Genomic DNA, 21,830 nt, shown 5'->3' with positions numbered 1-21,830 from the left:
GGATCATGAGGGTGACCTCTCTCTGCTCTGTGTTGCACAGGACTCCGTGAATGCTCTCTACACCAGATGCCTCCAGCAGCTGCTGAGGGACTCCCACCTGGTAAGCAGCACGCCGTTCAAAAGAGACACCTGCCAGAAAGAGAGAGACGCATAGCATATATCACTTGCGCGTGGAATCCAAAATATGCCACAAGTGAACCTATCTACGAAACAGAAACAGTCTCACGGACGTAGAGGACAGACTGGTGGTTGCCGAGGAGGAGAGGGTTGGAGGAGGGATGGAGTGGAAGTTTGGGGTTAGCAGATGTAAACTATTACATATAGGATGGACAAACCACAAGGTCCTACTGTATAGCACGGGGAACTATATTCAACGTCCTGTGATAAACCGTAATGGAAAAGAATATGAAAAAGAATATATATGTATAACTGAGTCACTTTGCTGTACAGCAGAAATTAACACAACTTTGTGAATCAACTAAATAAACCTAAAAAGAAAAGAGAGAGAGACTTACAGTTTGCCCACATGCTAGTCCATGCTCTGTAACTGTACTCGTCTTCTCCTCCAGAAAGTGCTCGCCAAGCAGGAGGCCCAGATGAACCTGATGAAACAGGCTGTAGAGGTAAGGGGCCAGGGCAGCGAGGGGAGAGAAGACCGCAGTGCCGGGGGCTCCTTTGTTGCCCACCCCCCACTCACATGCCTTGAACTGGGTCCTGCTGATTTCACAGATTTATGTCCAGCACGATATTTACGACCTGATCTTTAAATATGTGGGGACCATGGAGGCAAGTGAGGTAGGTTCTTCATCATCATTATCCAGGATGGAAGCCCTGTTCTAAGCCTTTTAAGACATTTGAAGCTTCATTAAAATCTCTTGTTAGGATGCTGCCTTTAACAAAATCACAAGGAGCCTTCAAGATCTTCAGCAGAAGGATATTGGTGTGAAACCTGAGTTCAGGTAAGGGTTTGCACTGCTGTGGCCGTGTCCTCAGGGGCCGGGGCACCGTTGGCCTCCCCCGCCCCTCCCGAAGCAGCAGTGGTGGCACTGATTTGACATGGTTCAGACCGTGGAGCAGGGCAGTTATTTGTGACCAAAGATAAAGGGGCTGAGGTTGGCAGCTGACTGTTTCGGAGCTGGCATGCACCCGCCTGCTAGCATCCGCTGAGTGGGAGCCAGAAGGGGTGGAGTCGTACACAGCTGGTCTCTGGGCAGGCACGCAGCTCACCCACGTGGGCCCTGCACACAGATGTCTCTCCTCACCTGCCAGTCTGAGGGAGACCTGCTTTAGGGGCATCTCCTTTTGGATTAAGTTTCATTTTATTACAAAAATGTCTAGGGACTTCCTTGGTGGTCCAGCGGTTAAGACTTTGTGCTTCCCTGCAGGGGGCACGGGTTCGATCCCTGGTTGGGGAACTAAGATCCCGCATGCCGTGCAGCTCAGCCAAAAAGTAAAAAAAAAAAAAAAAGAATCTAAATTGTTTAAGTCTAAACTCCCCCCCCCACCCCCGCCGCCCACTGGCCTATTTCATTCTGGGGCTAAGGCTTGCTGATTTTTTTTCCTAATTTTCTGGTGCAGCTACATCACCTGGCAGCTTGATTGGCACCTTGAAAGCTGCTGGGTTTTGCCAGTGACCCGAGTCAGATTACCTCTGAGTTTCTAGTTTTGTTTGTCTTTACTTACGGTTTGCTGTAAGAAATGTGAATCTGAGGTATGGGATTAGATCCGAGAAGGAGGGCCCTCACACCGTGGTCTTATGTGGTCACTTTCCAAATTATTTTGCAGCTTCAACATACCTCGTGCCAAGAGGGAGCTGGCTCAGCTGAACAGGTGCACATCCCCGCAGCAGAAGCTGGCTTGTTTGTGGAAGGTGGTGCAGCTGATCACCCAGTCTCCCAGCCAGAGAGGTGTGTACTCGGTGAAGGGGCCTGCAGTGGGGTGGCTGCATACATCCAGCTGCAAACATCTGTTGAGAAGCAGTGCCATCTTAAAGGGTCATAGAGATGGGTGGATGGGCAACAGAGCATTTCTGTGTGAGTGCCCTGGCGTCTGATCTGAGGAGTGGGTGCCTAGTAATGGGGGTCGGGGGGCAGGGTAGGTGAGGCATCTTTAGGGTGAGAAAATGCTGGTGGAGAAGCAGCGGCCTCAAAAACGAGCCAAACTGGTGATGGAAACATGGGGGTTCAGCTGTTAAGTTGTCCTCTCTAATTTTGTATATGTTTAAAATTTTCCATTATAAAAAGAAAAAACAAAATAAGCTAAGAAAAAAGTAATGAGAAGGCAGATCTATGTGGGCAGATAGGGGGTGATCTTTGAAGCGTATTATCAATGAATGAAATGAACAGGAGTGTGTATGGTACCCTTCCAGCAGTATTGCAGAAAGGGGGCGACTCTGTATCCATATATACAATGGGGAGATCATAGACTGTCTGTGGACAGGTACGTGGGAAGCAACAGCAGTGGCCTGGGAAAGAAGTCTGGGTGGCAGGGATGGGAGAGATGTGCACGGTTTGCTCTTTTGTACTTTTTGAAATTTTAAATGTGTGAATGGATTACTTAAACAAAATTTTAATGAAAACAACAGAGTCAAGCTGCAGATCGGCATTAGACTCTGAGGTGTATAAAAGAGCAATGATCCCAGGAGGAAAGAGGCTTTTGGCAGCGGCTCTGGCACGCCTTCAAGTTGTATCCACCATTGCTGACTTCCTCGGGCTCTTTATCTGTCCCGGGAGGTAGCGAGGGGTGGTCTGCTTGCAGTTTGCTTCTTCTGCACGTGTTCTGAGGATGCTAAGCATTCATTTTCCCCTGGAGTCTGACATCTATTCAGGACACTAGAAAGGAAATTGTGCGATTGAATTTCTCCCTGATGTGTCATCTTCCTGGATTGTGGTTTTGTGGGTTGGATGGTGGGGGGGAGTTGATAACACTTGTCGGTCCATTTGAGTCCCAGGATGGCTTTGAACATGTGTTTCCCCCTTGCAGTTAACTTGGAGACCATGTGTGCTGATGATCTGCTATCAGTCCTGTTGTATTTGCTTGTGAAAACGGAGATCCCTAATTGGTAATACTTTTTGTTAAAATGCTTTTTCAAAATGGCATCACTGTACTGGGGTGGTTTTAGTGTCACTCTAGGAGACTGAGCGCCCCTTATGAGCCAGGTACTGCCCTGCTTTCGTCCTGCGAGGGGTGGCTGTCATTCCATGTACAGATGGGGAAACTGAGCCAGCGAGCTTACGTTGCTCATTCTGGAGCGTGTGGCTAGGCAGTGGCTGAGCGGGAAGCCGACTCCAATTCTGTCTGGCTCCAAAGCCCGTCCTTTTCCCACAGAAATGCCAGTTCCCTGTATAACTACCAGCTTTCTAAAAACTAGCCCATTCCAGGAAAGTCGCAAGTAGCTTCACTTATTTTCCTAATTGTGCTCCCTCTAAATAAAGATCCAGGGACAAGCAGCCCTAGCTCCCAGGAGCTAACCGACTTGCTGATGAAGCCAATAGCATTGTTTCTGCCAAAGTGTTAATTGGGTATACAGCAATAAAACTTTTTTCTTCCTTTTATTAGGATGGCAAATTTGAGTTATATCAAAAACTTCCGATTTAGCAGCTCAGCAAAAGATGAACTGGGATACTGCCTGACCTCAGTTGAGGCTGCAATTGAATATATTCGGCAGGGAAGCCTCTCCATTAAGCCACCGGTAAGACCTCCCTCCTTCTCTGCCCTTTTTTTGTGGGTGTCACAGCGTGTGTGATGGGATTCTCAGGGTGGTGTGGGGGAGGGGCAGTCAGAGATGCTCTCCTGAGAGAATGGGGCCTCAGCCCAGTGAGTGAACACTAGCCCCCCGTAGGTTGTGAAAGTTTGCACGTTATCTTGTCCTTCACATTGTTGATCTGCTTCATTAATCCTTGTCATCCTCAAAAGCACACGGGCAGAAGGGGAAGCTAGAAGCGGTGAATTGGGGTATCCTGATCATGATGGGCAGGAGATGAGATTACTAACGTCTGCAGTTTTCAGGGCTCGGTGGCCCTATTCTTATTTTCTTGGTTGGTTGGTGAGCTTTGGCTAGTGGAGGCGATGATGTTCCCATGAGAACTGTGAGACTCTTGAACCAAGATTGCACTGCTGGCTTATTTCACTGCCATACCAACCAGCAAAACACGACAGTGCTCACAGAAATTGCAAAGTTGAAATCAATCGAATGAAGAGATTTCTGTATTAAAAACCAAGAGTCCTGGGGCTTCCCTGGTGGCGCAGTGGTTAAGAATCTGCCTGCCAGTGCAGGGGACACGGGTTCGAGCCCTGGTTCAGGAATATCCCACATGCTGCGGAGCAGCTAAGCCCGTGCGCCACAACTACTGAGCCTGTGCTCTAGAGCCCGCGAGCTACAACTCCTGAGCCCACATGCTGCAACTACTGAAGCCTGCGCGCCTAGAGCCTGTGCTCGGCAACAAGAGAAGCCACTGCCCCGCATCGAAGAGTAGTCCCCGCTCGCCACAATTAGAGAAAGCCCGCATGCAGCAACAAAGACCCAAGGCAGCCAAAAAAAAAAAAAAAAACCAAAAAAGCACCAAGAGTCCTGAGGATTGAACTTCGATCTTAATTTTCCCCTGATGTTAGAAGCTTCCAAAGTAATAAGTTGAAACACGTGGAAAAGAACATAGGCCTGTTCAGACAGGACCACTCGGGTACAAGCAGTTCCCTGAATTCATTTATTGTTAACATGTTTATGTATTTTCTAGTCTTTTTCCTTGCCATGTATACTTTACATAATTGAAATTGTAATGTAGATAGCCTTGTATACTTTTTCCCCAAAATGAATAGTTCTATTTTTTTCTGATTAGAAAACTATTTGCTTATAAATAATATGTGAAATATAAGAAGTAGCAGTGAAGACAACAAAAGCCTCCCAGAAACACACTAGTTGAGGATGACTTATTAACATTTTGGTATATGTCTTTTTTCTGCACTTATACAATTATATTTTTAACCAGAATTTGAGCTTATGCTGCACTTGCTGGCACATAGCCTGACAGTATCATGGTGCTTGCTGAAGAATTAAGTTCTGCTCTGATTTGATTGCCCACACACATACGCAGGTGAAATTAGAGGCTGTGCATCTCATCTCAGATGTGGCTGGCTGTGACTCCCGTGAAAAGTTGTTTCTAATTTAGGGGGAAATCATTAACATTCTAGAATGCACACGTGTGTGTTCACGGGCGCCTCTGCATACACACAGGTCTGCAGAGTCAGAAATGTCACTCGGGGCTTGTCACTGGTGGCGCAGTGGTTAAGAATCCACCTGCCAAGGCAGGGGACATGTGTTCGAGCCCTGGTCCGGGAAGATCCCACATGCCGTGGAGCAACTAAGCCCGTGCGCCACAACTACTGAGCCTGCACTCTAGAGCCCACGAGCCGCAGCTACTGAGCCTTGCGTGCATACTGCAACTACTGAAGCCGGCACGCCTAGAGCCCATGCTCCGCAACAAGAGAAGCCACAGCAATGAGAAGCCTGTGCACCGCAACGAAGAGTGGCCCCCGCAACTAGAGAAAGCCCGTGCCTAGCAACAAAGACCCAGTGCAGCCAAAAATAAAATAATAAATAGATAAATTTATATATATATATTAAAAAAAGAGATGCCGCTCACTTCCAGAGTTGGGCAGCAAGATTTCTTAGTTTGAATTGTCTTCTGTGAGGTTCTAGGAACACGTGTTGTTCCCATGGTGCCTGCGGAGGTTTTCCATCATGGCCCTGCCCTTCTGGTTCTTTCCCTCTGATGGGTCTCCCCTCCTGGACCCACTACCCTGCAGAGGACTTGCCTGATGCTCCTTGCTGGGGCCAGGGGTGCCCCTTGTCACCTGGAGGGAGGTGCCCACCTCTTGAAGGTGCTCCCGTCCCCTTGCTGCACCCATCCTGTACCACAACCATCCTGCTTTCTTACTTTCGGTGGCATGTAGGCAGGAAGTCCAACACTTGAAGGCCTTTGGCCGGAGAGTAAAGAGGTGGTTGACCAAACACTAACAGTCAGCTTCTCACACATACTTTTCCTTCAGAAAATATTCCAAGTGGGATTGTGGCAGTGTTTGAGGGGTGGCCCCTCTTGTGCTGGTGTTGGTTTGAGTCCAGCCCTTGGGCAAGTCAGTTTGTCTCTCTGAGCCTCTGTCCCTCCTGTCTACACTGGGGATCGTGTTATGTATTTCACCCTTGCCAGGTGGTTGCGAGGATCAAATGGCATATTTGAAAGTGCCTTTTCGAAGTGTGACGTGATACTGATGCCCTTCCTTGATCTGGCAACACCGGCATCTGGATGTCTCTGTTTCCTGGCTGTCTGGTGCATCCTGCGTGGATAGCCCCAAGGATGGCCGTTAGCTTGGGTGGGCAAGGGGGGGACACAGCCCAGTGCGCCCGTCTTGTCTGGGCTGTCAGACCCTGGTCCTGCCCTCCCATTGGAGGGTGATTGGTCCCCCTGGACTTGTGACAAGGTTGCATCATCCTCTCGGCTGGCCACGGAGCCCGAGCCTTGGGTCTTGAGCGGGTCAGGCCTGAGAGGTGTCCTTTTACCTTTATGGACAGAGCAGGTGCTGTGGCTTCCTTGTCTTTCGTGATGCCAGCGTTGGGATTCCGTCTGTGGCATTGCCTGTGCCTTAGTGCAGTTCCATCTAGGAAAGTGCGAGGCCACGGCTGCTTGTTGGTATTGATAGAATTTCCCGGGGAAAGAGCCCAAGTGTATCTCCACACAGCAGGTGAGGTTTCTGAAAAGCCTTAAGGACTAAGTGTTAGGAAATCAAATAATGTTTTACTGTTGACTCTTTATATACTATAATGTAGTTTCACAGAAATTTTCTCCCCAAGACATAATCATACTTGAGATGACCGTAAACATTCTTTGAGCATGTTCATTAATGAAGACTTGAGCTTTTTGGAAAATAACCATTACTGGGATGACTCTAGATTTACCTCTGTGGACAGAAAAAAATGGAGGAGAGCCTTGAAAGGAACTCTACCCTTCTCTGCTCGAGCTTTGCAGGTCTTTTTCACATTACTGGGCTTCCAATAAATAGTATTTACCTTTTCCTGAATTGGTCTTAGCTGATATGCTCTCTCTTCTGGTTGTTCATTCTTCCCTGACCAGTCAGTCCTGGAAGACCTGCCTCTTTTCATCAGTGCCCTTCAAACAGTCACCTAAATGGAGGAGAGAGCCCCAAATTTACCTGAACAATAAGGTCTTTGATGTTTCTCTGATTTACAGCTCAGCTGTAAATCCCTGAATAAAACAGGTCGATCAAGCCTTACACAGCATATACCGACAGGGAGCAAAGGTAGCTCTACGTCTGAGGGTTGGTGTCTGTCTGCCAAGACAACCCCATGAGGGCGGCTGGCATGAGGGGCCCTGCTTGGCAGTGGGCCCCAGAAATGCTGCCACCTCCGTCTTTAACTGGACCTCTTCGTCAGAACCTAGGGGGCCACAGAGAGAAATGTTCCCATAATTTTCTCAGGGTTTGGTGAGTTCTTCTGGCAGCAGCTGGCTGGAAACAATTCCATCTGTCTCCCACCAAGATTCTTTTCGAGGAAGTTAATTTGTTACCAGTTTAGTCACAGGTGCTCAAGTGAGCATTGAAGTGTCTCACTAGAAATGATTTCATAGAGAAAGGATACATTTTTAGATTTCTATATCCAGGTAAAAATTACCTGCACTGTGAAGACCTGAGTTTATTCTCGGGGTGGACCCCATATTTTATTGGCCTTTGGGCCAGTGGCCGTGTTGTCTGATGTTTTAGTAAGTATGTTCAAAAAGCAGGACCCTTCTCTCTCTTGCTGGTTCACACTGGGAAGGGTAGACCAGCCTGTCACATGGTTCCCCTGTCTGTGGACCCAGGTAACATGCAGCGGACAGGGCTCTGCAGGCATTAGGACAGATATTTTGAGAGGAGGGGGAGGCCGGGACAATCCAGGTTTCCACGTGGGGGATGGTGCTGTGTGCATGCCACATTTCACACTTAGAGATGCCACATTCCACACACACACACACACACACACACACACACACACACACACACGGAGCCATCATGCTGCCCCCTCCCAGATTCCTGCCGGGGAGCTGTCATCAGAGCCCCACTTCCTGGAGAGGCAGACAGGGAGCCCCTCTCCCAGCCTGATGAGGGTCTGTTGTGCGGCTCCCTGGGGGCGGGGAGAGGCACTGCCGGTCCTGTTTTTTGGGAAACAGCAGGGATCATTCCTGGGTCCTCTGTTTTCAAGGATCTGCACTGACAGCTCACGACGTGTGTGATAAAACGGATTGTCGGCTTTTCTTGCAGGAGTCCGAGGGATTTGGCGACAGACTGTTCCTTAAGCAGAGAATGAGCTTGCTGTCTCAGCTGACCTCAACTCCCATTGACTGCTTGTTTCAGGTAAGACACACAGAGGTCCTGCGGGCACAGATATGTGAGGGGCTCTCCATCCTCCCACACCTCTGTAGAATCCATCAGGGTGGTCTGTGTAGCTCAGTGCAGGGGTTCATTTTGTGCTCGAGGGAGTGATACGGATGCTGGATCAGCTCGGCTGCCCGTCTCCCCCGACGTGAGCTGCGCTGCAGCCCCACTGGGCAGCACAGCGAGGGCACCGGGCCCTGCGTGTGGAACCCTCTGCCCGGCTGTCCTCCTCTCCCCATTTGGCGAAACATGGCTGGTCCTTCGCAGTCAGCTCAGTGGCACCTCACTGGCAGCTCTGCCAGAACTGATGCCTCTTCTTGGCTCCGGGAGCCCCAGTTACAGATGTTTGTGTGAGTGTGCTGGGCTGGGAGCAAGGCACCTGGTGGTGGTCTGATCCTCAGGCACAGGCAGGCGGTTCCTTCCTCAGATCTGATCTACCGCTGGGAGGCTGGCGAGGTTCCCTATGAGGCAGCCGTCAGAGGGCCACCCGGGGCCAGGGTGGGTTCCATGGAGGACCCAGAGCTATGCACCCCTCAGAACATCTCACTTCCTGTGGGGAATGCATCCAGGCCTCACAGGGGTGAGCCCTGCAGGTTTGCTTGTTGATGGGGTCTTGTGATAATTACAGCTGTCCTGCAAACCAAGGCTCTATTAGATTCCTAGACGATTTGACCCTTTAATGGGGGTCGAAGTCTACTCCAAGGCTCAGGACGTATTGCCCCCCTACTCCTGTGGCTCTGGGAATTTTGTCATGTCGTTGTTTCTTTAGTTTTGGAAAAACCCTAACATTTATAAGAATAAAAGAGAGTAGTGCAATTAAGGAACTCCCGTGTAGCCATCTCCCAATCCTGTTTCATTTCTAGCCCCTGCCCCACTTTTCCCCATCCACCCAAGTTATTTTGAAACAAGTCCCAGAGAGCAAATTGTTTCATCCATCCATACGTAGATGTGTGTTTCAGTAAGGATGCTCAGAAAATTCACACCTTAGAGAGCGAATAGTTCCTTCATATCAATAGTGCTTTTGATGTCACCTTTTAGCACATCGCATCAGGTAACCAGAAAGAAGTGGAAAGACTTCTGAGCCAGGAAGACCGAGATAAAGATGCCGTCCAAAAGATGTGTCACCCTCTGTGCTTCTGTGATGACTGTGAGAAACTCGTCTCAGGGTACGAGGGTCCTATGTGGGCTCAGCGCCAGGAATGGGGAGACTCGGGGCCTGGGCGGAACTTTCCCACTTGTTTGCTGTGAGATTTGGAAAAAGGAACTTATCCTCGCTGCACTCTGCTTCCTCTGCTGTGAAGTGGAGAGAGTAACGTCTGTCCCTTTGGAGAATCAGGTGGAATAAAGATTGTAAACATACCTGGCACCCTGCTCGGCTGCTTTACCAGGGGAGGTGGGCAGAGGGCGTGCCCCAGGCTCGGAAAGTGGATTTTAGGATGGGAGGACTGTCGGCTGCTGCCTGTAACCTTTCTGGTTTCCCCTTATCCTTATTGGGCTCTTTTGCTGGTTGTCAAGGCCTGGAGGGGTGGGTGGCAAGAGAGGCCCTGCGGAAGTCGGGGCTTCTGCTCTCTGGGACACGGTAGAGGAGACCCAGCTTGGATCATACCTGGAGATCTGTCTTCTTGTCCCAGGACCCTGGTGTATTTCTCTGTATCCTCTTTCTCTTTTAGGAGGCTGAATGACCCCTCCATTGTCACTCCATTCTCCAGAGACGACAGGGGTCATACACCGCTCCATGTGGCTGCCCTCTGCGGTACGTGGGCAACGGGATGGGGCCGAGGGTGGCCCTGCAGAGAGTGGGTGGCTGCTGGGTCTTACCGTGTGGATGCTTGGTACTGCCCCTGGGCTGGTGGTCCAGCCAGGGAAGGCTTGAATCTGAACTATGAGAATGGCCTCAGAATTGGGGTTCTTATATTCCTCCTTTAAAAAATATAACTTTACTGTCTTTAATTTATTTTTTTATTCTTTTTTTTAAACATTCTTTTCCAGTATGGTTCATCATAGGATACTGAATATAGCTCTCTGTGCTATACTGTCTTTTAAAGTACACATGCAAAAAAAAATGTGCACTTTCAAGGTAGAAAACACAAACATCTGTAGTATCACCCGCCATCCTTCTGCCTCCCAGAGATCATTTTGATTCATGACTGTCTGAAATGTCAGCATGCCTGTGAGTGTGTGTGTATAAAATAGATGATGCGTGAGGATCATACTTTTTTGTACGGTGCTTTTTTCACTCGACGACACGTAAGAACATTTCTCCATGTCAGTATTTTTTTTACTGGTTGCACAATATTCCATCCTGTAGATTGATGCACCATGGACTCTTCTGTGGACGTCTAAGGCTCTTTTCTCCTACCTTCTGTGGCTGGGGGCTGGACTGCAGCCGAGTCCCCTCCAGGGGCTACCCCAGAGTGTTTGGAATCTGCAGAGTCTGACTTCACGTTAGCACTGGTTCCCCCCAAGCAGAAAAATGCCTCCCGGCGTGTCTCGTGCCAGGGGATGAGAGGGTGAAATAATGCCATGGCTTCCCTTGCAGGGTTTGGAAAGCCCGCTCTCTTCCCTTCTGTTCTGTAGGGCAGGCATCCCTCATCGACTTTCTGGTTTCCAAGGGCGCGGTGGTGAACGCTACAGACTACCATGGCTCCACCCCGCTGCATCTTGCGTGTCAGAAGGGCTGTCAGAGCGTGACGGTGAGCATCTGGGCTCGGACGGGCTGGCTCTGCATGTGGCTTTGCAGGGCTGGCCCCTCTTGTGTTCCACACTGGCTCGGTCGGGCCGCAGGGAGGGCTGGGGTCTCAGGCACCTCACGGAGGGTCTGCTGGGCAAAAGCTATTAGGTGTAGATTTGAAATGTCACGGTAATATGGGGGAGGAAGGGTGGGGCTGTAGATTTTTTTTAATCTCTAAACTTTTTTTTTTTTTGTATCATACTTTTTAATAATGAGATAGGATTTTCCTTCACCCACCCCCAAGATACTAGAAATATTTTAAATAGGGCCGCAAGATGGACTTTCCCGTAGACTTAACATCTGCTGATGAGAAGACGGGCCAGAAACTAGAAAGGCAAAATTATTTTGCCAGTCAGTGATGTTTCAATTTCAGCTTAAGTTGCTTGGTACATAAAGTGCCTCAGTTACTGCTAGTGATTGATGGAGGTTGTTTTTCTTTCTTTCTTTTTTTCTATTTTTAACTTTTATTGGAGTAGAGTTCATTTACAATGTTGTGTTAGTTTCACGTGTTCAGCAAAGTGAATCAGTTATACATAAACATATATCCACTCTTTTTTTTTTTTTTTAGTAATCTCTAAACTTTTTATCAGGAAGGATGAGAGTGATGATAATATTTTTTGCTTTGGTTTTTTAAAATTAAAAAAAATTTTTGGGACTTCCCTGGTGGCGCAGTGGTTGAGAGTCTGCCTGCCGATGCAGGGGACACGGGTTTGTGCCCCGGTCCGGGAGGAGCCCACATGCCGCGGAGCGGCTAGGCCTGTGAGCCATGGCCCTGAGCCTGCGCGTCCGGAACCTGTGCTCCGCGATGGGAGAGGCCACAGCAGTGAGAGGCCCGCATACCGCAAAAAAAAAAAAAAAATCAAAAATTTTTGTTTAAAAGTATAGTTGATTTACAGTGTGTTAGTTTCAGGAGTATAGCAAAGTGATTCAGATATATATGTGTGCGTGTATATATATATATATAATGTATTTCTCTCTATATATAATATATATTCCTTTTCAGATTATTTTCCATTATAGGGTTGATATAATTTTAATTGTAGTGTAAGTAGATAAGGTCCCGCTGTGAGGCTCCAGGCCGTGCTCCTGAGGAAGCGCGCCTGCACTGCCCGGCTTGCTGGTGCTCACTGCTCTCCCCTCTCCTTTGGAAGCTGCTGCTGCTGCACTACAAAGCCAGCGCCGACGTGCAAGACAACAACGGCAACACCCCTCTGCACCTGGCCTGCACCTACGGCCACGAAGACGTAAGTGGTCCTTGCTGCGCCGAGGGCGGCCGTGTTTACCCTTTCTCACAGAGAAAAGTGAATTTCCGGTCGGTTGAATGTTGTATTTTATGTTGACAGTTATTGGAACATTTGGCATGTGATTTTTTTAATTAAAAAACACATTACAGATGCTGTATTGAAATAACAGAAATCTAAAACATAATTGTCTTTTCCTGAAATGAAGTAATGTGCATTCATCTCCGCTACCATCTGCTTCTTACCTTTCTTCATACTCAATTTTTACGTTTTATATTTTTAAAGAAATATCAAGGAATTTCATCATTTCCGTGTTTGCTTAATATTTAACTCTGTGTGTGTGTGTGTGTGTGTGTGTGTGTGTTATTTTTTTCCTAACCACCCTCTCTCACTTCTCTCCATGCTAATATCCAGGTAGATTTATACAGATGTGGGTTGAGCCTGGGTTAGGTGGTTGATGAGCGAAAACGAGATCATACCCTACACAATTTTTTGCAGCTTATTTTCCTAACTTAATCATGGACATCCCATAGGTCAATAAATGTAGATCTAACCCGTTCTGTAATCGCTACACATAGTCAATGACGTGTGTTGTGTCAGGCTCCTTAAGACCACTCCCCAGTTCAGTGGTTCGCTAGGAGGGCTCACAGGACGAGCATATGGTTGTATGCACAGCTGTGATTTACTGCAGTAAAGTGACACAGAGCAAAATCAGCCAAAGGGAGGGTCCAAGGATGAAGTCCGGAGGAAACTAGGTGCAGGCTTCCAAACGCATCTCCCTGCGGAGTCACTCAGGACAGCTTATTCCTCCAGTAACGAGTCCTTAACAACACGTGCAAAGTGTTTTCCTTCGGGGAAGCTCATTAGGGACTCAGTGCCCAAGATTTTGGTTGGAGGCTGGTCGTGTGAACACCCTTTTGCCTAGAACATTTCAACATTCCAGACTCCCAGAAGGACAGCAGGTGTTCAGCATAAACCACTGTTGGGCAAACTAGGCCCAGTGAGCCCCTCTCATCAGTCAGGGGACTGTGAGAACACTCCCCAAATCCAAGCTCCCAAGGAATATCGCAAGTCAAGGGGGCCAGCCTTGCAAGCAGGCCTTTCCGGGGGTGGCGGTCTCAGCCCTGCTCTGGTGACTCCTTTCGGCACATGATGTGTGACAATTTATTCAGCCATTTCTTATTGATTGGCAGCTGGGTTCTTTAAAAACAAAAACAAAAACGATGTGTCCTGATCAGGTGATCTGGAACCCTGGAGGTCTAATGTTCTGTTACTGTATGTTTGCTTGGCAGATGGTGCCTTGATCGAATTGGGACGTGGGCCGAGGCTGCGGGCTGCACAGATCTGCCCAAGGCCGGGCCTGTGACTTCACAGTGGCCTTTCCCATTCTGTTTGCAGTGTGTGAAGGCTCTGGTCTACTATGACGTGCAGTCCTGCAGACTAGATATTGGTAACGAGAAAGGAGACACTCCCCTGCACATTGCTGCCCGCTGGGGTTACCAAAGCATCATAGAGACGTTGCTACAGAACGGAGCGTCCACAGAGATCCAGAACAGGCTGAAGGAAACGCCCCTCAAGTGTGCGTTAAACTCAAAGGTAGCCTTTTTCATCTCGGAGCAGCAGTATGACTTTAAACGATAACAGCATCGCACCTTAGGTCTTGGCCAAGCTGTTCAAACCGTGCATTAGTCCCCAAGGCTAGAGCTTGGCCGCATCTTCTCTGCTGCACTCGGGACCTGGTCGTTCATGGGTTTTACCTATTCATCTTATTTTCCATCTTAGTAGGCGATTTTCGCAGTGTCATGCCAAGAGCTGCTCCCAGCAGAGTCTGCCCCGGCCTCTGAGTGCTGTTGGTTTCTGGGCAAGTGGAGTGAGAGTAAATGGGACAGTGGCTCCGGCCGGGAAGAGCGGGGACAGGGTGTTGGAAGCAGCAAGCATCGGCTCTGTTTTCCTGTTCCTTCACCCTCAGCGCCTGAAACTTTATTCTGATTTGGCCAGCTTCGAACGTCATTGGGTGTAATTTCCTTCATAAATGATTCATTAATAAACTACTAGCCCATCCTGCTGGTAATTTCTGGAAGCACATAGTTTGGGGCCACGTGTCATGCACTGCTTGCTCATGAGCAGGTGGGGAGCGATGGGAGCTTCCAGAGGCCAGGCCTTCCCAGCAGCAGCTCTGTTGCTGGGAACAGCTTCCAGAGGTCTCGCCTCCCAGCAGCAGCTCTGTTGAAGGGGTGTCCTCAGAGAAACGTGTTTGGCCAACTAGCCAGAGGAAGCCAGGGCCACGTGCGACGGCCATCCGAGGTCCTGATGCCCAGAGCATCCCGGCTAGTGGCTCACATAGGTGATGTCGTTTTAATACAGGTCTCCAAGTGTCTCCCTTTGCACAGGCCCTACTTTCTGCCTCTTGATGTTTTATAATTTCCAGTCCTCTTCTAGGGAGTTCTTTTAGTTTGTTCATGTCTTCTTCTAGGAGTAGCACAGTTTTTGTTTTTAAACCACTTTATTGAGGGATGATTGACATACAAAAAGCTGTATGTATTTAGTATCTGTGTTTTTTTTTTTGTTTGTTTGTTTGTTTGTTTTTTTTTGGCAGTACGCGGGCTTCTCATTCCGTATTTAGTATATACAACTTGTTGAGCTTGGAGACAAGTCCACACCCATGAGACCAACACCACAATCTGTGCCATAAATACATCCATCACCTCCAGAAGTTTCCTCCCGCCCTCTTTATTTATGGATTATTATTATTATTTTGTGTGTGTGATAAGAACACAACATAAGACCTGTAGGAGTGTGGGGTTTTTTGTTTTTTTTTTTTTTTGCCGTACGCAGGCCTCTCACTGTTGTGGCCTCTCCCATTGTGGAGCACAGGCTCCGGACGCACAAGCTCAGTGGCCATGGCTTACGGGCCCAGCTGCTCTGCGACATGTGGGATCTTCCCGGACTGGGACACGAACCCGTGTCCCCTGCATCAGCAGGCAGACTCTCAACCACTGTTCCACCAGGGAAGCCCAGGAGTGTGGTTTTTGAAGGTTTAAATCCCTGCTCCTGACCCGGGGGCCTCAGCTGCCCATGCCCTCACGGGGTCTCAGCTTTGTAGCAGCCAGAGCCACGGGACTGGGTGATACCACCCTTGGCCTGAGATGCCCATGAGGGGCTGAGGGCACCTCTGCACTGGAGCTTCTCCAAAGGCCTTTCCAGAGGGAGTTCTGCGGACACAAGGAGCAGATGGCTTTCTGGGCTCAGCTCCGAGCTGGTCCCACTTAAGGCCCGTGGCTGCCAGTGGAAAGGTCACACTTCAGGCCTGTGGACCATCAGCCCAGGCTGGATGAGGCAGCCTTTGGGGCCCCTCTGTGCCTGGGCTTCCCTTGTCCGCTGAGCCCATTCGTGGGGAGCACTGGCTCCTGCTGTTGAACTTAGCGTGGTCCTGAGTAGGTTCCCACCTGCTCTGGGCCTTGGTGTCCCCCCGTCTCTCCGAGGGCCTGGCTGGGCCATGCGGCTTTCCAAGGAGGTGGGCGCAGTGGGGCCGTAGGGGTGATGAGACCTTGGCGACCCATCTCAGTACTTCTCGCGTCCCCTTTGGCCTCCTAGATTCTGTCCATGATGGAAGCCCACCATCCGTCCTTCGAGAGGGAGCAGAAGTCTTCAGAGGTAAGAGAACGGGGCTGCGCTTGCCGGCCCTACTTGAGACCAGCCTCTTGTCTGGCCCTCACCCACCCCTCACCGGGCTCCCTGGCTGCAGGTGCCCGCGCGGCCCCCTCAGTGCTCCGTGGATTCCATCAGCCAGGGCTCCTGCGCTTCCAGCTTCTCATCCGCGTCGCTGAGCTCCAGGCAAGAGGAGCCCAGAAAGTTCTACAGGGAGGTGAGGCCCCCGGACCGGAGGGCAGAGAGGGGTGGGGGGCGGCCTGTGTTCTGGGGGCCAGTTAGAGAGCCCCTGGGGCAGCGTGTCTGCGGTGGCAAAGGTCAGCGCCCTTGAGGGGAGCCCGGCCAGCCTCACCCTGCTTGTCCTTCTTGGACGGACGTGTGTGTGTGTGTGTGTGTGTGTGTGTGTGTGTGTGTGTGTGAGAGAGAGAGAGAGAGAGAGAGAGAGAGAGAGAGATGGGAAGGGGGGTATTCTAAGAAAAGTACAGGTAAAGTCACCTGTAGGTCCACTGCTTTAAGATCATTTTACGAAGTAAATTCTCTGCCCTTATCCCCCTCTCTGTCAGCACCCTTGTTAACCTGATGTGTCTCGTTCCTGACTTCCTGCAGATTTTATGTAGACGTGTACATGTTCTCACACATTGCGTTTTGTAAAAGCTGACTCATAGCCTGTTTTGTTTGTCTGTGTGTTTTTTTCCGTCTAACCTACCTTAGACCTTGTCCATTGTCAGCCCACAGAGCAGACCATGGCGTGGATGTGCCCATCCCCTGCAGGTGGGGAGCCCTCACTGACTCCGCCCCGGGCTCCTCCTTCGCTGTCACCCCCAGGCTGTGACCTGCTCTCGGAGGGCCCAGTAAGCCTAGCTCGATGCAGAACCGCAGGAAAGAAAGCCAAGAGGCACACTCCAGAGTCTGACAGAGGCCTGGAGTCGTTCCTGGGGGGGTGCCCTCCCTCATGGTACCTGTAGCTGGCAGATAATGAGAGCTGAATAGATGCAGTTCTGAAGGGTGGCTGCCCTCGTAGGAAGCGCTCATGCTCCCAGGTGGCTGTCGTCCCACCGTGCCACATGAATGGCAGGTCATCTCATAGACCTTATGCGGAAGGTGCGGGGGATGTGTTTGAAAGATACTGAATGAGATCAAGAGCCACATGAAAGCTACTAGGTTTTCAGAAGGTTTTTATTATTTCTATTCTTATTGTATTATTATAGTTTTCCTTACATTCTTTTTCCTTTTATTAAGGTAGAAAAACTTTTAAGAGCCATTGCTGATGGAGACCTAGAAATGGTGAGTTTTTAGAAGTGAATTTCAAGCAGCTTGCTCTCGGCTTAAGCAGCTATGCTCATGTGTCTTGTCTCCAGGTGAGTCAGGAGCTGTCAGGGTTCTTTGTTCACATTCACGCAGAAGGGGTGCATTTCATGAGTACTTGCTGATGGGATGTGACGTGCCCCCCGCAAGTAACGAGGCAGGTGGAATAAAGCTGCGGTGTGAGCCTATCCCTGCCCTTTAGACATTCATATTCCAGGAGGGCAGCGATGTTGGCAAGAGGACCAGCCTGTGACCAGGGGAAAAGAGTGCGGGCTCGGGGCCAGAGTCCACTAGCCGGGAGCAGGGTGAACAGACCGGGTGGGGAAGGGTGGAGGTGGTGAAGGGGAGGCCGGAGCCCAGAGGGCGTTGGTGTGGCCCTGCAGGAGTTGTGGGCGGTGTGAATCCCTGGCTGGGAGGCTGAGTCTCAGACTTGGGGCTCCAAGGACTCACAAGCAAGTGTCCGAACGAGATGGTGCTAAGGTGTCAGGGAACATCTATGATGAGATCACTGGAGACACCCATGGGCAGTTCCCCTGGCTTGCCTTTGGCTTCCTGAAAGGAATTTTTTTTCTGTCCTCCACTTTAAAAGGAGGGGTAAATTAGCGCTTACCAGATTAGGAGGCCTGAGTGGATCAGATTTACAAGAGTGCTTCACAGGGATGTGTATTTTAAGAGTGCTTTTTGCCAATGATGGAGCTTGAGGTGGTGGACAGCAGTTCCTGGCATCTGAGCATCACAGCCTGCGGGGTGTTAAGAATCGGAAGGTAGTTAGCAGTGTCTTAGCCTCTGCCCAGAGGCCACTGTGAATCCATCAGCCTGACGCGTGGTTACTCGGGGCGGGGGGAGGACACAGGCGTCTGGATCTGGCTGTTGCTCCCCTAGAGAGACCAGCCCCAGGGCACCCAGTGTTCTTGGGGGGAAGCAAAGAAAGAGTTTCTCAGGCTCCCTATGAGCCGCGGCGAGAGCCAGTGTGGAGAAGAGATTGTGACCATCCCTGCGTCATGATGCGTCTGCTCTGTGCCCGAAGCTGCCGCCCCTTGGCTCCCTTCCCCCCGTCTTGTTCCTTCTAATCACCGAGAGGAACTGCCCTTGGTCCGGTCCGTCCCAGCCAGTCTGTTAGGTGAGGCCCCGGTTCAGGTGAGGGCTTTGGCGTTTCTACCCTGAGGAGCATCTGTTGTCAGAAACGTGGAAGGGACCTGGAGCGGGGGATGTTTGGGATTGGACGGGGTCTTCCTGGGGCCCTTTGTCACTCCTTGCAGACTTTTGCTGACTTCCTCAGTGCTCAGAACCAGGCCTAGAAATGTATTTATATTGTTTTCTTTTCTCACGTTTAATATCCTAGAAACTTGTGTTTACTGGAACATAAATTTGACCTTTTAGGGGTCTTTTCGGTGCTTTCACCGAAAGCTAGGGCATTAAAGTGGAAAGGACACTGGTGTGGCATCAGAGAGCCTGTGATTAGGTTCTGGCCACCACCTCCTCATCCTGTGGCCTTGAACAAGTGGCCCCCGGAGTGAGTCTTCTCCCCCGTAGGATGAGACGGACCGGTTGTTGAAAGCAGACAGTTAGATGACGTAAGAGGAGGTGCTCACGAAATGCTCCAGGACAGGGCTCTAAAGCCATCACACTGAAGCAACACCGCTCTGCCCCTTTTTAAGACGGAAGAAGAGAATCTGCCGCAAGCTGCAGAAACGGGAGCTCAGTCTGTCTCTGTCACTACGAAAAGGATTGAGAAAGGCTTGAGCACAGATGAACCCTGGAATCCTCAAGAGGGAGCAGCCATCATTTATAAGTTACTTTGGTGGTTGAGGAAATGTATCAGTACGTCCTGATTAGAGAAGTGTGTGTGTGTGTGTGTCTGTGTGTGTGTGTGTGTGTGTGTGTGTGTGTGTGTGTGTGTGTGTGTCTAAGATACCATAACTTGTAAAGAAGCTGAGGATGGGTTTTAAGTCCCTATTTCTCCTTACTGCCCGGCGCCAGGTGCGTTACCTGTTGGAGTGGACAGAGGAGGACCCGGATGAAGTGGAGGATGCTGTCAGGGCGGTGGATCTTGAATTTTGTCACCCCTTGTGCCAGTGCCCCAAATGTGCTCCAGCTCAAAAGGTTTGGTTTTTCTTCTGTTGGGGGATGGGCGAATTCTTCTTTTTCCCCTTAGGAAAGTTGTCTGCTTCTCAGCCAGCTAACGGCCGAGTGGCTGGTTGTAGGTGTCCCCTGAGATACAGCTCAAGGTAGAGGAAAGTGGACACTCATGCAGGATCTGGCTCCGGCTGCCTGCTTTCTGAATGGGCAGGTCAGGGAACAGGGCCATGAACGCGGGCTTAGTGTTTCAGTGGTTTTCAGGGCCCCTGAGTCACAAGGCAGGAGCTTATGAACAGACATGCCCGGCGGTCTCCGTCCATGTGGCCGTGGTCCCCTGGGAGGATGCAGGCAAGAGCCCCTGCCCCTTGCCTTTGCTCACGTTGGTGCACCCTCTGCGGGAGGACCCTCCCTCCAAGCACAGAGAGACCCCTGTGCCTTTTACCCTGTTTCCTCCATGGTAATAGCCTGAAAAAGCACAGTACAATATCCCGACCAGGATATTACCATGGATACAGTCCATCCGTCTCACTCAGAGTTCCCCGCTTTTATTTGTGCTTGTGTGTGTGTGCGCGCATGCCTGCACGTGTGTTTATTTACGTGTTCTGTCTAGTTTTGTTTTTTTCTTTAATTGTGGTATAGTTATTTTACAATGTTGTGTTAGTTTCTACTGTACAGCAAGGTGAAGTAGAGTTCCCTGTGCTATATAGCAGGTTCTCATTAGTTATCTGTTTTATACATATTAGTGTATATATGTTAATCCCAATCTCCCAATTCATCCCCCTCCCCCTTTCCCCCCTTGGTGTCCATACATTTGTTCTCTACATCTGTGTCTCTATTTCTGCCTTGCAAACCGGTTGATCTCTACCATTTTTCTAGATTCCACAAATATGCGTTAATATATGATATCTGTTTTTCTCTTTCTGACTTACTTCACTGTGTATGACAGTCTCTAGGTCCATCCATGTCTCTACAAATGACCCAATTTCGTTCCTTTTCCTGGCTGAGTAGTATTCCATTGTATATATGTACCACATCATCTTTATCCATTCCTCTGTTGATGGACATTTAGGTTGTTTCCATGTCCTGGCTATTGTAAATAGTGCTGCAATGAACATTGGGGTGCATGTGTCCTTTTCTTAAATAATTTATTAATTTATTTATTTTTGGCTGCGTTGGGTCTTTGTCGCTGTGCGTGGGCTTTCTCTAGTTGTGGCGAGCAAGGGCTATTCTTTGTTGCGGTGCACAGGTTTCTCATTGCGGTAGCTTCTCTTGTCGTGGAGCACGGGCTCTAGGCACGCGGGCTTCAGTAGTTGTGGCACACGGGCTTAGTTGCTCTGCAGCGTGTGGGATCTTCCTGGACCGGGGCTCGAACCCATGTCCCCTGCATTGGCAGGTGGATTCTTAACCACTGTGCCACCAGGGAAGCCCTGCATATCTGTTTTTCTCTTTCTGACTTACTTCACTGTGTATGACAGTCTCTAGGTCCATCCATGTCTCTACAAATGACCCAATTTCGTTCCTTTTCCTGGCTGAGTAGTATTCCATTGTATATATGTACCACATCATCTTTATCCATTCCTCTGTTGATGGACATTTAGGTTGTTTCCATGTCCTGGCTATTGTAAATAGTGCTGCAATGAACATTGGGGTGCATGTGTCCTTTTCTTAAATAATTTATTAATTTATTAATTTATTTATTTTTGGCTGCGTTGGGTCTTTGTCGCTGTGCGTGGGCTTTCTCTAGTTGTGGCGAGCAAGGGCTATTCTTTGTTGCGGTGCACAGGTTTCTCATTGCGGTAGCTTCTCTTGTCGTGGAGCACGGGCTCTAGGCACGCGGGCTTCAGTAGTTGTGGCACACGGGCTTAGTTGCTCTGCAGCGTGTGGGATCTTCCTGGACCGGGGCTCGAACCCATGTCCCCTGCATTGGCAGGTGGATTCTTAACCACTGTGCCACCAGGGAAGCCCTGCATGTGTCTTTTTGAATTATGGTTTTCTCAGGGTATATGTCCAGTAGTGGGATTGCTGGGTCACATGGTAATTCTATATTTAGTCTTTTAAGAAACCTCCATACTGTTCTCCATAGTGGCTGTATCAATTTACATTCCCACCAACAGTCAAGAGGGTTCCCTATTCTCCACACCCTCTCCAGTACTTGTTGTTTGTAGATTTTCTGATGATGCCCATTCTAACTGGTGTGAGGTGATACCTCATTGTAGTTTTGATTTGCATTTCTCTAATGATTAGTGATGTTGAGCATCTTTTCATGCACCTCTTGGCCATCTGTATGTCTTCTTTGGAGAAATGTCTATTTAGGTCTTCCACCCTTTTTTTTGGCTGCGTTGGGTCTTCGTTGCTGTGTGCGGACTTTCTCTTTTGTCATTTCAAAAATTCTTTGCAGCGAGCGG

General features: G+C 49.5%; 1 protein-coding gene across 14 annotated transcripts in view; it reads left to right on the top strand.

Moving 5' to 3' along the window:
* ANKRD27 (ankyrin repeat domain 27) overlaps positions 1-21,830 on the top strand; it is a 54,819-nt gene that overhangs the window by 20,675 nt on the left and 12,314 nt on the right. For 13 of the 14 annotated variants that reach the window (XM_024734038.1, XM_024734037.1, XM_024734032.1 and 10 more), the window contains 18 exons: positions 41-100; positions 570-623; positions 730-795; positions 883-959; positions 1,786-1,907; positions 2,983-3,061; positions 3,559-3,691; positions 8,308-8,400; positions 9,460-9,587; positions 10,092-10,174; positions 10,999-11,114; positions 12,304-12,396; positions 13,792-13,989; positions 15,988-16,047; positions 16,139-16,258; positions 16,770-16,892; positions 17,281-17,325; positions 19,327-19,449. In XM_024734038.1, coding sequence (XP_024589806.1) covers positions 41-100; positions 570-623; positions 730-795; positions 883-959; positions 1,786-1,907; positions 2,983-3,061; positions 3,559-3,691; positions 8,308-8,400; positions 9,460-9,587; positions 10,092-10,174; positions 10,999-11,114; positions 12,304-12,396; positions 13,792-13,989; positions 15,988-16,047; positions 16,139-16,258; positions 16,770-16,892; positions 17,281-17,325; positions 19,327-19,449 — 1,773 coding nt within the window. The remainder of the gene's footprint in view (positions 1-40; positions 101-569; positions 624-729; positions 796-882; positions 960-1,785; positions 1,908-2,982; positions 3,062-3,558; positions 3,692-8,307; positions 8,401-9,459; positions 9,588-10,091; positions 10,175-10,998; positions 11,115-12,303; positions 12,397-13,791; positions 13,990-15,987; positions 16,048-16,138; positions 16,259-16,769; positions 16,893-17,280; positions 17,326-19,326; positions 19,450-21,830) is intronic. The other variant, XM_024734030.1, reaches the window with a different exon arrangement.

The sequence above is a fragment of the Neophocaena asiaeorientalis genome, unplaced genomic scaffold (assembly GCF_003031525.2).
Source record: "Neophocaena asiaeorientalis asiaeorientalis breed wild unplaced genomic scaffold, Neophocaena_asiaeorientalis_V1.1 scaffold280, whole genome shotgun sequence".
NCBI lineage: Eukaryota > Metazoa > Chordata > Mammalia > Artiodactyla > Phocoenidae > Neophocaena > Neophocaena asiaeorientalis.
Note: the sequence above shows the minus strand (reverse complement) of the source record. Positions and strands in the feature narration are given on the sequence as shown.